The sequence below is a fragment of the Erpetoichthys calabaricus genome, chromosome 18 (assembly GCF_900747795.2).
Source record: "Erpetoichthys calabaricus chromosome 18, fErpCal1.3, whole genome shotgun sequence".
NCBI classification, from domain to species: domain Eukaryota; kingdom Metazoa; phylum Chordata; class Cladistia; order Polypteriformes; family Polypteridae; genus Erpetoichthys; species Erpetoichthys calabaricus.
In genome coordinates, this window is record NC_041411.2 from 61,121,717 (window position 1) to 61,136,971 (window position 15,255).

General features: G+C 39.2%; 1 protein-coding gene across 2 annotated transcripts in view; it reads right to left on the minus strand.

The window, feature by feature from the left end:
• Positions 1-4,973: 4,973 nt before the first annotated feature.
• LOC114669031 (constitutive coactivator of PPAR-gamma-like protein 1) overlaps positions 4,974-15,255 on the minus strand; it is a 93,346-nt gene continuing 83,064 nt past the window's right edge. The window contains exon 17 of one of the 2 annotated variants that reach the window (XM_028825127.2): positions 4,974-6,908. In XM_028825127.2, coding sequence (XP_028680960.1) covers positions 6,600-6,908 — 309 coding nt within the window. In that variant the 3' untranslated portion in view covers positions 4,974-6,599. Of the gene's footprint in view, positions 6,912-15,255 lie in introns of both variants that reach the window. The other variant, XM_028825126.2, reaches the window with a different exon arrangement.

A 15,255-nucleotide genomic window follows, 5' to 3' on the forward strand; every position in this document is an offset into this window, starting at 1 on the left:
CAAGGGTTCAACTCTACATGCCATATGTCTTATCCCACTTTCAATTGTTCTTGACTTTGAACCCCAGACCACCCAACCAAAGACAGAAATGAGCAAAACTACAAATGGAAATTAAATTGGAAGTGCCTCATTTTGGATGGGGAAAAGTGGGTCGGGTGGGGTAATGAAACGAACGCTTGGTGAAGTTTGGGCGATTACAAGTAGTCGAAGGAAATCCCGTGCAGCTCGGTCGATCCTTTCAGTGGCTGGGGTGGGCTGTCATATGAGCTCCCGAGGCAGCGACGGCCTTCTGTGGCTCAGCAGTGGCAGACAAACAGCGGTGTGGGTGTACAGTACGCATCTGTATGACCAGCAAAGGCTTTCACCCCACCCTCCTAACTCAGCGCTGGTATGAAAATGTATGTGTGTGCTTAGTTTACACTAGATGTAAATTACAAGAAAAAAAGCAACAAAAACTAAAAAAATTTACTCTCTATATACAGTAGAAAATCCTAAGCCTTAAAGTGCAACAATTTTATGTCACGTTTTTTGTCACTCTTTAAATCGGGCTTATTTAAAAACCTACATATATGTGTTAGGCATCATTCTTCTCAGAGTTTATTTAACTTTAACCCAGCCACAGGGGATGTACAAACCAGTGTGCTTCTTCATGTTGGTCCCAAGCTTGGATAAATGGGGAGGGTTACGTCAGGAAGGGCATCCGGTGGAAAACTTGGCCAAATTAATATGCGGACAACAATACAAATTTCCATACTAGCTCGGTTGAGCCCCGGGTTAACAACGACCACCACCAGTACTGTTAGCCAACAGGGTGCTGGCAGAAACTGGGCTATTGTTGGCCAAAGAAGAAAAAGAAGAAGAAGAGGGGGAGACGTGTCTGGAGGCAGGAGGAGAGGAAGAAGGTAAAGAGAGTGGAACTGAGGGTAGGAACTTTGAATGTAGGCAGTATGACTGATAGTGGGAGAGAGTTAGCCGATATGATGGAGAGAAGGAAGGTTGATATATTGTGTGTGCAAGAGACTAAATGGAAGGGGAGTAAGGCCAGGTGGATTGGAGGTGGATTCAAATTGTTCTATCTTGGTGTGGATGGGAGAAGAAATGGGGTAGGAGTTATTCTGAAGGAACAGTATGTCAAGAGTGTTTTGGAGGTGAAAAGAGTGCCAGACAGAGTAATGATTATGAAGCTGGAAATTGGAGGAGTGATGATGAATGTTGTGAGTGCATATGCACCGCAAGTTGGGTGTGTAATGGGTGAGAAAGAAGATTTTTGGAGTGAGTTGGATGAAGTGATGAACAGTGAACCCAAGGGACAGAAAGTGGTGATTGGAGCGGATTTCAATGGCCATGTTGGTGAAGGGAACAGAGGAGACGAGGAGGTGATGGGTAGGTATGGTGTCAAGGAGAGGAATGAAGGTCAGAGGATAATGGATTTTGACAAAAGGATGGACATGGCTGTGGTGAATACGTATTTTAAGAAGATGGAGGAACATAGGGTGACGTACAAGAGTGGAGGAAGATGCACACAGGTAGATTACATCCTATGCGGAAGAGTCAGTCTGAAGGAGATTGAAGACTGCAAAGTGGTGGCAGGGGAAAGTGTAGTGAAGCAGCATAGAATGGTGGTCTGTAGGATGACACTGGAGATCAAGAAGAGGAAGAGAGTGAGGGCAGAGCCAAGGATCAAATGGTGGAAGTTGAAAAAGGAAGACTGAAAGGTTGAGTTTAGGGAGGAGGTGAGACAGGCACTGGGTGGTAGTGAAGAGTTACCAGACAGATGGGAAACTACAGAAAATGTAGTAAGAGTGACAGCAAGAAGGGTGCTTGACGTGACATTTGGAAAGAGGAAGGAGGAAAACCTGGTGGTGGAATGAGGAAATACAGGAGAGTATACAGAGGAAGAGGATGGCAAAGAAGAAGTGGGATAGTCAGAAAGATGCAGAAAGTAGACAAGAGTACAAGGAGATAAGGCACAAGGTGAAGAGAGGTGGTGAAGGCTAAAGAAAAGGTGTATGATGAGTTGTATGAGAGGTTGGACACTAAGGAGGGAGAAAAGGACCGATTGGCTAGACAGAGGGACGAGCTGGGAATGATATGCAGCAGGTTAGGGTGATACAAGGATAAAGATGGAAACGTACTCACAAGCGAGGAGAGTGTGTTGAGCAGATGGAAAGAGTACTTTGAGAGGCTGATGAGTGAAGAAAACGAGAGAGTGAAGAGGTTGGATGATGTGGAGATAGTGAATCAGGTAGTGCAACGGATTAGCAAGGAGGAAGTAAGGACAGCTTTGAAGAGGATGAAGAATGGAAATGCTGTTGGTCCAGATGACATACCTGAGGAAGCATGGAGGTGTTTAGGAGAGATGGCAGTGGGGTTTTTAACCAGATCCTAAGGAGTGGAGAAGAAGTGTACTGATGCCGATATTTAAGAATAAGGAGGATGTGCAGGACTGCAGTAACCACAGGGAAATAAAATTTATGAGCCACAGCATGAAGTTATGAGAAAGAGTAGTAGAAGCTAGGTTAAGAAGTGAGGTGATGATTAGTGAGCAGCAGTATGGTTTCATGCCAATAAAGAGCACCACAGATACAATGTTTGCTCTGAGGATGTTGATGGAGAAGTTTAGAGAAGGCCAGAAGGAGTTGCATTGCATCTTTGTGGACCTGGAGAAAGCATATGACAGGGTGCCTCGAGAGGAGCTGTGGTATTGTATGAGGAAGTTGGGAATGGCAGAGAAGTACATAAGAGTTGTACAGGATATGTACGATGGAAGTGTGACAGTGGTGAGGTCTGCGGTAGGAGTGACAGATGCATTCAATGTGGAGGTGGGATTACATCACGGATCGGCTCTGAGTCCTTTCTTATTCGCAATGGTGATGGACAGGTTGACAGACGAGATTAGACAGGAGTCCCCGTGGACTATGATGTTTGCTGATGACATTGTGATCTATTACGAGAGTAGGGAGCAGGTTGAGGAGACCCTGGAGAGGTGGAGATATGCTCTAGAGAGGAGAGGAATGAAGGTCAGTAGGAACAAGACAGAATACATGTGTGTAAAATGAGAGGGAGGTCAGTGGAATGGTGAGGATGCTGGGAGTAGAGTTGGTAAAGGTGGATTAGTTTAAATACTTGGGATCAACAGTATAGAGTAATGGGGATTGTGGAAGAGAGGTGAAAAAGAGAGTGCAGGCAGGGTGGAATGGGTAGAGAAGAGTGTGAGGAGTAATTTGTGACAGATGGGTGTCAGCAAGAGTGAAAGGGAAGGTCTACAGGATGGTAGTGAGACCAGCTATGTTATATGGGTTGGAGAAAGCAGGAGACAGAGCTGGAGGTGGCAGAGTTATAGATGCTAAGATTTGCGTTGGGTGTGAAGAGGATGGACAGGATTAGAAATGAGTACATCAGAGGGTCAGCTCAAGTTGGACGGTTGGGAGACAAAGTCAGAGAGGCGAGATTGCATTGGTTTGGACATGTGCAGAGGAGAGATGCTGCGTATACTGGGAGAAGGATGCTAAGGATAGAGCTGCCAGGCAAGAGGAGAAGAGGAAGGCCTAAGCGCAGGTTTATGGATGTGGTGAGAGAGGACATGCAGGTGATGGGTGTGACAGAGCAAGCTACAGAGGACAGAAAGATATGGAAGAAGATGATCTGTTGTGGCAACCCCTAACGGGAGCAGCTGAAAGAAGAAGAAGAAGAATGTGATGTTGTTAAATTTTCAGATTCTTATTCCGTTTTTAAATTATAAACTAAAATATCAAGAAAGTTGTGTTTTTTTGTCGGTTAAAACGAATGGATTGTTTATTTCGTCTCTTATAAAGACTCATTTAGCATAGTGGACCTCAGTTTAACAGGAATACTCCAATCAGTAAGAGAGTAAATATTTTATTTCATGATTTTTACTCTTTTTTTTCTTTTACATATTTATAGAATTTCATGATTTTGACTCCAATTAATAATTTTTCTTTTGTACATTTACAGATTTTACTAATATTCTGGCTGTAACTGGGGGTTGCCCCCATAATAAATAAATAAACCTTTGTGGGGCAACTGCAAAAAAAGGTAGAAGAGGACGGGTGAATTGCAGCATAAAAACTCCAATCTATTATACAAAAAGTAAGCTTCCTGATAAACTAAATTGTTCTAAGGAATGGCATGAAAAATAGTTTTGAGAGTAAATGTTTGGTTAAGTGCACAAGTTATTAGCACGTTGTTTACAAATGTATTTGTTGCTTCAGAGATTTATATAAATATATATAATGTATAGCGTGTGTGCGTCTGTATATTTTTTTTCTTAAAACATATAAAAAACAAAAAACCTTCCATACTTATTTTGAAAGAATACGTAGATATAAGATGCTGAATGTTTCCAAACAGAGGGTCACCTTGTGCCTAGCAGCAAATGACAGCTAAACTTGACACAAAGGGAGCGGACAGATTTAACTCCAGGGATGTGCGTCATCATATGTCTTGGTTATTGACTGTAAAACTCAGTTTTTTAACCTAGTTAATATTGCTGTAAACCAAGATTTTTAAAAATCATTTAAATGTTTTCTTTTAAAAATCTGAAGTGTTCTTACTGACTACTAATTTATGTTTAGTGACGCCAAAACCCCTCAGTGCATAAAGGGTTTGGCATTTAAATTGAAGCACACATTAATATTTCACATATCTCTTCTTGTTTATTATGTCAGATACTTGCACCATAGCTTTTCTTACAAACACATCGAATCAGGGCAGCTTGTGCTAATTTTTATAGTGTTCACACAGTGGAACTTCCTCCTGCTTCTGTCGAGTTGAAACTTAAGTGTCTAACAAAAAGATACGCAGCAGGCCCTCACAAAAATGGCTTGTCCTGCTGGGTCTAAACATCTGGCCAATCAGAATTATGTAGATTCTTGGTTTTCAAAATTACTGCTTCGCTCCTATTTGTAGCCAACCACACATGCTGTCCACTTAGAAGTAACTCGCCATAGCCGTTTGTATACTAAAAGAATAGAGACTTTTATTAAGCATTGTAAGTTGCATTCAATAGCCTTCAAGTACATCACATGACAATCCCATCAACACTCAGCCAACCCAACAGTAGTCCATTCTTTTACAATCCATGAGTTTAGGTAGAACTCCTTTCAACTTACATCACAGTAATCTATTTAGCTTTTGCGGGCAGGGGGTGGGAGGGGGTTTACACTTTATTTCTGATCACTAATGTGCGAGGAACAGCATCAGGAGGATTAAATGGAAAATAAGATTAAAAAGTAATGATTCTGATTCAGAGTTACAGTAAGTCTGGAAACACTAATAAAACATCAAAATGAGTACAGTTTTATTTACTTATGCTAAATTCGTGATGGGAAGGTCAAGCAAACTGCAAACTGATATTCAGCTACCAAAAAAGGGGGCAAAATTTTTCCCTTTTTCCCCAAATTCAAAGCTTGTTTCATTTATACTTTTATCAGAGAGATGTTCTTTTTCCTAATATGAATGCATAAAACAGCAACAGAGAACAATAATGTATACAATAATGAATACTTCAGGGTTAACATTAATATTCAAAGTGGCTAGATATTTTTTTGTAAATTTTCTTGAATAAAATGCAACAGAGGTCAATAACGACAAAATTTAAAAGGTTAGAGCAAATCAGTTACTGACTAAACAGTTAACACTTTTCTTATAGGACTAGTACTGATTGTTAAGCCTTTGTAAAATTTTGTAAATGGGCACAGTACCTGTAAGAATGGAGAAAAAGGAGAACATGCATAATAAGTACACACTTCTTAAAAACCATGAACCATGCAGAAAGTTTAGCTGAAACAGTGCTAATGCTCTAAAATTCTGATTTGAGAAACTACATTGTTCAATGATCACGGATGCATGGCATTTCCAGATGCAAAATGGAGCACAACGCCTCATGTCTTACATCTTTGAAAAGGTAGTTTGCAATTTCACTGATTTTTATATGTATTTAAATTATTTTCTAACACGTTATTTATATAGTGAAATATGATGTGCATTCAGATTGTCAGAATGTAAGCCACCATTATTCAACCTGCAGGTAATCAATTTGACAATTTTTTTTTTTTTTTTGCACATTAAAGAAAAAGATAAAGTAAACATGAAAACAGTGATAAATCCCAAAAGGGCTTATGGTTGTGTGTTACTTCTGTAAATTGTGAAGTCTCAAATAAGCATTTAGTGTGACACAACACAAGTCAATTACAATGGCATATATCTGGTGCCAAGTATCGGAGAACCTAAAAGCACTTAAATCTGTCAAATGAACGCACTTATCTGCTTCATTATTTCAAGAGCAGTTTTGAAACGTTTATGCAGATCATTATTGTCGGGAGTCAAATGCACCTTATGTTCCTAGCATTATGACCGCAACTGGTTTTGTCTTTATTTTGAAATCAAAATAAAAAAGTAACAAAAGACACTATTCTTGCTTAATCATGTCGACACCAAAAGAGGAATTTGAATTTCCAAAGTCCTCATTTTTCTCTTACGGAGAGGAAAAAATGTACTCAACTGTAGGCTTTCCTTCTTTCCAGATATTCCAAAACCTAAACCCTCCATTATCCTTCCCCCTCTCTATAAAAATAGGTTTACTCTTCTTTTTTTAAGACAGACGTGCTCAGAGCTTCGTCTCCAAGACAGGCGCTGTCTGCGTTTAGTGCATTTAAGTGAGGATTTGTATTGCACATTTTAGAGTCATTACTCAAGGCACTTTCAGGCTTGCTGGGAGGTCCAGCTTCCCCTGTGTTTCCATTCAAGTGGGAAGCTGCCTTGCCTTCCACTCCATTCTCTGCAAAGTAGCCATCTGAGGACTGGGCAAAAGGCTTGCATTCTTCAGGCTTGGGGTTTTTTCTTTCTTTGTTTACCTCACATGCTGAGGCAGCATAAGCAGGTTTGCTCTGCTGGAGAAAAACAGAGAAATATTACAATCTGACATTACAATATTCAATTCCTCCTCTTCTCTCACCCTACTCCACAATGAAAGCTGCAACACAGTTCCCCTACTATGCATTAGCTCTTCTTGTGCATAATATTAAAATGAAATGTTGCTGCCCAGAGTCACACCCCACAGTGTAAACATTGACAAGGAACTCAGAAGACAAACCCTGGACCAAATCAAGATGTAATAAGTACTTCATGATTTAATAATTTACTTGTCTTTGTTAAAGCCAAAGAGTACACTAAACCAAAAGATTAGTGGACTCATTTAATCTGCTACATAACTAGAAAAGTACTTTTACAAAGTTTGTAACATGATAAATGATGGAAAAAACTAGATTAATATAAAAATTTAAAATTTAACAAACAAGAGGGAAAATTTCTGCGGTGAGAAAGTCTGTGAACTCCTCAAACATTACCTGTATCCTCGTATAAGTCTCAACTAAAATGTGATCCGATTTTCAGGATCCTATTAACAGACAAAAACCTGATTAAACAAAAAATGTACACACACAGTAATTATTCAATCCTTTACTGAACACATGCACACACTCATTCCATTTATTTTCCAACCTGAACCTTTAGATTTAGTAACTGGTGGCATCCTCTTCAGTGGCAAGGCTTCAGCTAAATATTTTCTACACCCTATGATACATCTTACTAATAGTTTTGATAGATAGATAGATAGATCTTTATTGTCATTGTCACTTTTTACAAAGGAACAACGAAATTGAAGAAATTGCTACTGTGTTGTAAAATTATTTCTAAGGATATTATCAATATGGCCCATATTCTGTAAAGATTCAGTTTATGAATAGCCACCTTAACATGCTCTTGTAGAATTTGCAAGTACAATGCAGAGTTGTTCCCTCAATTAATGAACCCCATCTGCATTCTAAGCCTACAAAGCAGTCTCAGATATACACATACATATACACATGAATGTAGTGATGTTTTTTGGTTAAAATTCAGTTTTTCTCTTCTCCTATTTATAATATTTCTCTTTCACACACACACATTATATATATATATATATATATATATATATATATATATATAGGAAAGCAGCCCGGACACAGACAGGTAGGCATGTTTTAACACTAGAATTACCAGAGCCTACGAAAAAACTCGTATATCCGGCCCACCTTAAATCGCTTCTTAAATCCGTTCACACCTCTCCGCCAGCATCCTTTGTCCTCTAAATGTGCTGATAAAAGACAAGCTGCCAGCAGCCGGCTATTCCATCCCCCCACCGACTTAGAACGTGAGCGAAGTTTTCCCAGCTCACGCCTTGATTATGTGGGAGTGAAGTGGAGTTTTACAGTGGAAATAAGACATCATTATTCTAAAGTAATCTGTGTAAACACATTGTTAAAACAGAAACTTTTTCATATTTTAGTAATAAATGTTACAAAATGTAGTAGGCATAAACTATAGAATATATAAAGCCCAAGTTCCAAAGATCAAATAAACACTTTCACAAAAGCTTCAAGAATGATTCAACAGCTTCTGTGGCGTAGCGCGCTAAGATTTGCCTCTTAGCACAGAGCAGCTTTTCCTTGCCTCACAGACCTGAGTTCGATTCCCCGCTGGGGATGAAGTGTTGCTCTTTTTTTCTTTTCTTTTAAACCTCAAACGGACATAAAATTTATACATTGGTATGCACTGTCAGTTACTGAGATCGTTATATTTTCATGTGGGATGCTCCTTTTCAAATATTTTTTTAACAATTGAGACTGCAATTAACAGGAAGCCACGATCTGACTAAGATCAGGGGAGGGGTGATGTTAGAGCGCCTGCGCTTATTCAGTGCAGCAAGGACAACGCACATGTTCTTTTTTTCTTTCAGTACACGTGGCTTCCCTGTTTATTTATATATCTAGTGACTTCTCTGCCTGTCTGTCTCTCTATTACGCAGTGCTCTGTCTGTCTGTGTGTTATGGATCTTAAAAATAAGTTATAAGGACAGTTGTTCCTGTTAATTGCAGTCTCAATTGTTAAAAAAATATTTGAAAAGGAGCATCCCACATGAAAATATAACGATCTCAGTAACTGACAGTGCATACCAATGTATAAATTTTATGTCCGTTTGAGGTTTAAAAGAAAAGAAAAAAAAAAAGCAACACTTCATCCCCAGCGGGGATTCGAACTCAGGTCTGTGAGGCAAGGAAAAGCTGCTCTGTGCTAAGAGGCAAATCTTAGCGCGCTACGCCACAGAAGCTGTTGAATCATTCTTGAAGCTTTTGTGGAAGTGTTTATTTGATCTTTGGAACTCGGGCTTTATATATTCTATAGTTTATGCCTACTACATTTTGTAACATTTATTACTAAAATATGAAAAAGTTTCTGTTTTAACAATGTGTTTACATAGATTACTTTAGAATAATGATGTCTTATTTCCACTGTAAAACTCCACTTCACTCCCACATAATCAATCAAGGCGTGAGCTGGGAAAACTTCGCTCACGTTCTAAGTCGGTGGGGGGATGGAATAGCCGGCTGCTGGCAGCTTGTCTTTTATCAGCACATTTAGAGGACAAAGGATGCTGGTGGAGAGGTGTGAACGGATTTAAGAAGCGATTTAAGGTGGGCCGGATATACGAGTTTTTTCGTAGGCTCTGGTAATTCTAGTGTTAAACACCACACACACGTTTATTTGCACTATAAGTTATTTACAGAAGTGTACACCACCCCCAAAACTCCCCAAAAGTCCAGGCCCTCACACAACAGTGCCTATCTCTCAGGTCCACCTCCACTCCTCTCCTCCAGGACTTTGTCCTCTGCACTCCCGACTCCAGCCATTGAATGGAGGGAGGTGGCCCCTTTTATCCCCACCCGGACATGCTCCATGTGCCTCTCGATTAGCTTCCGTCGGCACTCCCCAATATAGAGGAAGTACCGGCTGCGTAACCCGAAAGCACTCCAGGTGTCCCTGGTCTCCTTCCCCCCAGCACTTCCGGGTGTGGCGGAAGTGCTGAGAGCCACGGCTTCTCAGGCATCGGGGTGCCCCCTGGCGGTGACCTCGGGCCCCTATAGGGTTGAGCTTCCAAGCTCAGTTCCCATGGTCCCCAAAGCCACCGGTCCTTCCGGGCACCCCAGCTGGGTTCCACCCCCAGCCACCTGTGACTATATATATATATATATATATATATATATATATATATATTCATGGCATTCGTAGTCTGAATCACAATCTGATTGTATGGGTGGTTACCTACCAGGTAATGCTTGTGGTTGGTCAGCAAGTCAGCTAACATCCGCCACGGTGCCCTCTTTCAGTTGCAAGAAGCAGATCATAAAATGGTTGAAATAGTTTTTACTGTCAAATAATGCAAAGAGTACGCGACACGTGTTTCGCCCTAATTCTGGGCTCATCAGGCGTACACACTCACTGCATCCCCTCTTGGGAATCGAACCTCGAATGTCAGTGCCAGAGGCGAAGCCCTTAACGCTGCGCTATGGCGTGTGGTTCGTTCATTTGACAGCATGTAGATCGGGGTAATTACATTCATGGCATGCGAAACACGTGTCGCGTACTCTTTGTATTATTTGACAGTAAAAACTATTTCAACCATTCTATGATCTGCTTCTCGCAACTGAAAGAGGGCACCGTGGCGGATGTTAGCCGACTTGCTGACCAACCACAAGCGTTACCTGGTAGGTAACCGCCCATACAATCAGATTGTGATTCAGACTACGAATGCCATGAATGTAATTACCCGATCTACATGCTGTCAAATGAACGAACCACACGCCGTAGCACAGCATTAGGTGCTTCGCCTCTGGCGCTGACGTTCGATTCCCGAGAGGGGATGCAGTGAGTGTGTACGCCTGATGAGCCCAGAATTAGGGTGAAACACATGTCGCATACTCTTTGCATTATTTGACAGTAAAAACTATTTCAGCCATATATATATACATATATTATATATAAATATATTATATATATATATATATATATATATATATATATACATACATATATATATACATACACACACACACACACATACATATATATATATATATATATATATACACATACATTAGTGCTGGGCGGTATACCGGTTCATACCGAAAACCGTTTTTAATTTTTTTTATGATATGGATTTTTCTTATACCGCAACACCGGTTTAAATTGCCTAAACGACGTTTGGAACGTGGCGCAGCGGGAAAATGTTCAAGTGGGGACCTTTTTCACTGCTACACCGCTAAACATTTGTTGCACATGGGCTCTTTTTCACTGCTACACCACCAAATAGTGGGCGGTAGCATAGGAATGCTGCGTGGTGAAAATGGACAGAGAGCCTGGAGATACTTTAGTTTTAAAAGGTCAGATGTGTAAATACTGTTTCTATACTACTGGATAATACTGCAAGTCAAGTTGTACTTGTTTTATTTGTTTTCAATACAGTGTAATGTACCTGGGCACTGTGTAATAGTGTGACGACATGTTTTCAAACCCCGTCATAAGTTATATAGCACATTAAATGCTTTGTGTTAAGTGATTCTTAAACTGACTTCTTCTTGCACTAAGAGGAGGCGCCGGCAGCGATCGCCACACAGAATACATTCACTTCATGATCTTCCTTCTCTCTGAACATTTAGAATGCTAAAATAAATACTTAATATAATTTTCATGGTGGAATGCATTAAAGCATGCATTAATCATATGGGGGCACGGCGGCGTGGAGGTTGCACTGCTGCCTTGCAGCAAAGGTGTCTTGGGTGTACCCTGCCTTGCATTTGCATGTTTTTCTGGTGGGTTTACTCGGCGCTTCAGTTTCCTTTCAAAGTCATGTAGGATGTGGGGTTTTGTTGTGCTATATTGACCCTGCTAGTGTGTGTTTTGCTTGTATTCATCCTTCGATGTGCTGGCGACTCGTTCAGAGATGGGAGCAACTCTGAATGGATGGCATAATTAAACATGTATAACGAAGATATTTTTAAAGTTCTGAACACTCCGTGGGCTAAGTTTATAACTAGTTTTAATTTAACAAAGACATTTATCGTGTGTTGATTGGTTATGTGGAGAAAGAAAAAGGACAGATAGGAACTGGGGTTTTAGTACATCAGATAGAGACAGCACGCATGCAATAAAGAAAGCCCGCTCAGAAAAACATACATTGAATTCTGTGTTCATGTCTCCGACCACAAGATCACAAACCCAACATTTACACAATATTTAAGTTAAAACCTGTGCGATACCCATTCATACATCCAGTTTTTTGGAGCCTCGTCACACCTGCCATAAAGGTCTCTACACTGAACGTACACCTGGGGACCCCTTACTGCGAGGGAGCAGCACTACCGCCTCACTACCGTGCATGTGTAATACCTGCTTTAATGCATTTCATCATGAAAATGATATCAAGTATTTATCTTAGCATTCTAAATTTTTAGAGAGCAGGAATACCATGAAATGAATGGATTCTGTGCGGTGATTGCTGCCTCCTCTTAGTGCATAGGAAGTCAGTTTAAGAAGCATAGTGATTAACAACCGGGTCGAGGAAAACAACACAAAGCATTTAATGTGCTGCATTAACTTATGACGGGGTTTGAGAAAATCAAGTAAATTAAACATTGATTTTAGGATGAAGTTTAGTTTATGACATTCTACTTTAATTATGAAGTAAACTATGAAAATAAAGTGGAAATGTTGACTTTAATCTTGACATAAGCGTCAAAATTAAAGTGGAAATGTCGAGAATAAAGTCAGCATGTCGACTTTATTCTTGACATATACCGGTAGTTTGTTTTTTTTCTTCCCTCTTTACTGTATTTTTTTTTTCTTCACCGTGGCCCTAATGCACTTCCGTAGGGCTATACCACAAATAGCATTATACAGTAAATGCAAGTTGCAGTTATTTTATTTATGTATATAGCTTAGCTTGAAGCAAGGTCCATATTAATGCAGTTTGCCTAAATGATGGTACAGTTGGTAAGGATGTCATCACCAAGTTGTACTTGTTTTATTTTATTTTATTTTAATTTGGTGAATACTGTGTAATGCACCTGCGCTTGAAGTCTTGAAGTAATAGTGCAGCTATCAGTAATAATACTAACTAACTATTATTGTTATTATTTATTAGTTTAAATATTATGCAGTTTATTGATGGTAAAGTTGTTGAAAAAGTCACTTTAACGTGTCAGTGGACAGATATAGTTAACATTAACAAAGTGTAGTTGGTTCACAAAAAATATTTACTATTTATTACTTTTCAAGTTTTGACAAGCACCTCTGGATATTTTACTAAGTCTAAATGCCTCTTTGGATGGTTGAAAATAAGTTGTCAAAATCATAGACTAAGTTTTTGCAAAATGTGTTCAATAAAAAGGTTCTATATTTTGACTGCAACTGTCATGCAATGTGATTCCTTCTCTTCATTAGTGTCACCCCCTTGAAAACTATCACTTTATGGGGCCATGCAAACCTGTATTAATACTTGTGCGCACATTAAAATGTTTTTTTGTACAATGTACAATTCTCATAACAGTGGAATAGGTTATTCTTAATCAGTCTACTGCAGTAATTCCAGTGGAAAATGTGGTTAACATTCACTCATGCATGGGGAAAAAAATACCGTCCAATACCGTGAAACTGGGATAATTTAGAAAAATACCGTGATATAGAATTTTGGTCATACCGCCCACCCCTAACATACATACATACATACATACAGTTAGGTCCATAAATATTTGGACAGACAACTTTTTTCTAATTTTGGTTCTGTACATTACCACAATGAATTTTAAATGAAGCAACTCAGATGCAGTTGAAGTGCAGACTTTCAGCTTTAATTCAGTGGGGTGAACAAAACGATTGCATAAAAATGTGAGGCAACTAAAGCATTTTTTTAACACAATCCCTTCATGCCCAGACTTGAATCCGATTGAACATCTCTGGAGAGATCTTAAAATGGTTGTGCACTGACGCTTCCCATCCAACCTGATGGAGCTTGAGAGGTGCTGCAAAGAGGAATGGGCGAAACTGGCCAAGGATAGGTGTGCCAAGCTTGTGGCATCATATTCAAAAAGATTTGAGGCTGTAATTGCTGCCAACGGTGCATCGACAAAATATTGAGCAAAGGCTGTGAATACTTATGTACATGTGCTTTCTCAATTTTTTATTTTTAATAAATTTGCAAAAATCTCAACTAAACTTTTTTCACATTGTCATTATGGGGTGTTGTGTGTAGAATTCTGAGGAAAAAAATGAATTTAATCCATTTTGGAATAAGGCTGTAACATAACAAAATGTGGAAAAAGTGATGCACTGTGAATACTTTCTGGATGCACTGTAAAATTTATCCACACTGATTATCTGCCATGCATATAACTACTGCTAATGGCCATCACAAGAAAGCCCTACATTTTTTTTGGCAACTCTGGGATATTGAAATGCCTACTCTTGAGATATATACAAAAATGCAGAATTTTTATCCTTTGTCACTATCTCCCTGATAGTCTGCCTTTTCCAGAGCAGCAACTTCACTTTTCTACCCACTGAAGCTCTATATTTAAACCAATATTTACATATGGTTCTTCAACAAAGATAGTGATTGTTGCATCAATGGACCAGAAACATTAAAAATGGATTTGTGTGCTTTATTTCCAAAATCAGATTAATTAGACCTTGAAAAGCAATCAACACATCATTGACCGTTCAAGGATAGACATTCAACTACATACTTCACCACTGCAAAAAAAAGACTGTGAACCCTTTAGAATTACCTGGATTACTAACATTAAGTATTCTAAAAATCCAGTCTGATCTTCAACTAAGTCAAAGTAATAGATAACAAAATCTCCTTAGACTAATAATACTAAAATAAACGACAATATTTCTTGAAGACCCTTTTTAAACATTCTAAGTCAATGTATTTGAACCTCTAGCAATGACTTCGACAAAGCCTAGCTGAAGTAAATAATATTAAGGTAGTAGGAACTGGCTGGCCCTAAAAACAACTTTGGTTATGGATAGAGTCTGATCTTTTCAATAAAGATCTGTGTGTGAGAACCAAGTCCTAGTCAAAAGAAGTAAAACTGTAGAGATGTATATAAATTTAGAACATGTTTTTAAAAAGGCCTGAGTGTTCAGCTGTCAATAGCGGGGTGTCAAACTCAAAACCTGTTGGCCAGATCCTGCCCTTGAACCTTTTCAAAGTGGCCAGCTTCATCAGTACTCAAACCATTATTAAATATGGCCAGCAAAGACCATCAGTGTTATATATATATATATATATATATATATATAAACTTATGTGTTTTATATTTATGAATGCAATCTATATAAAGTACCTGGATT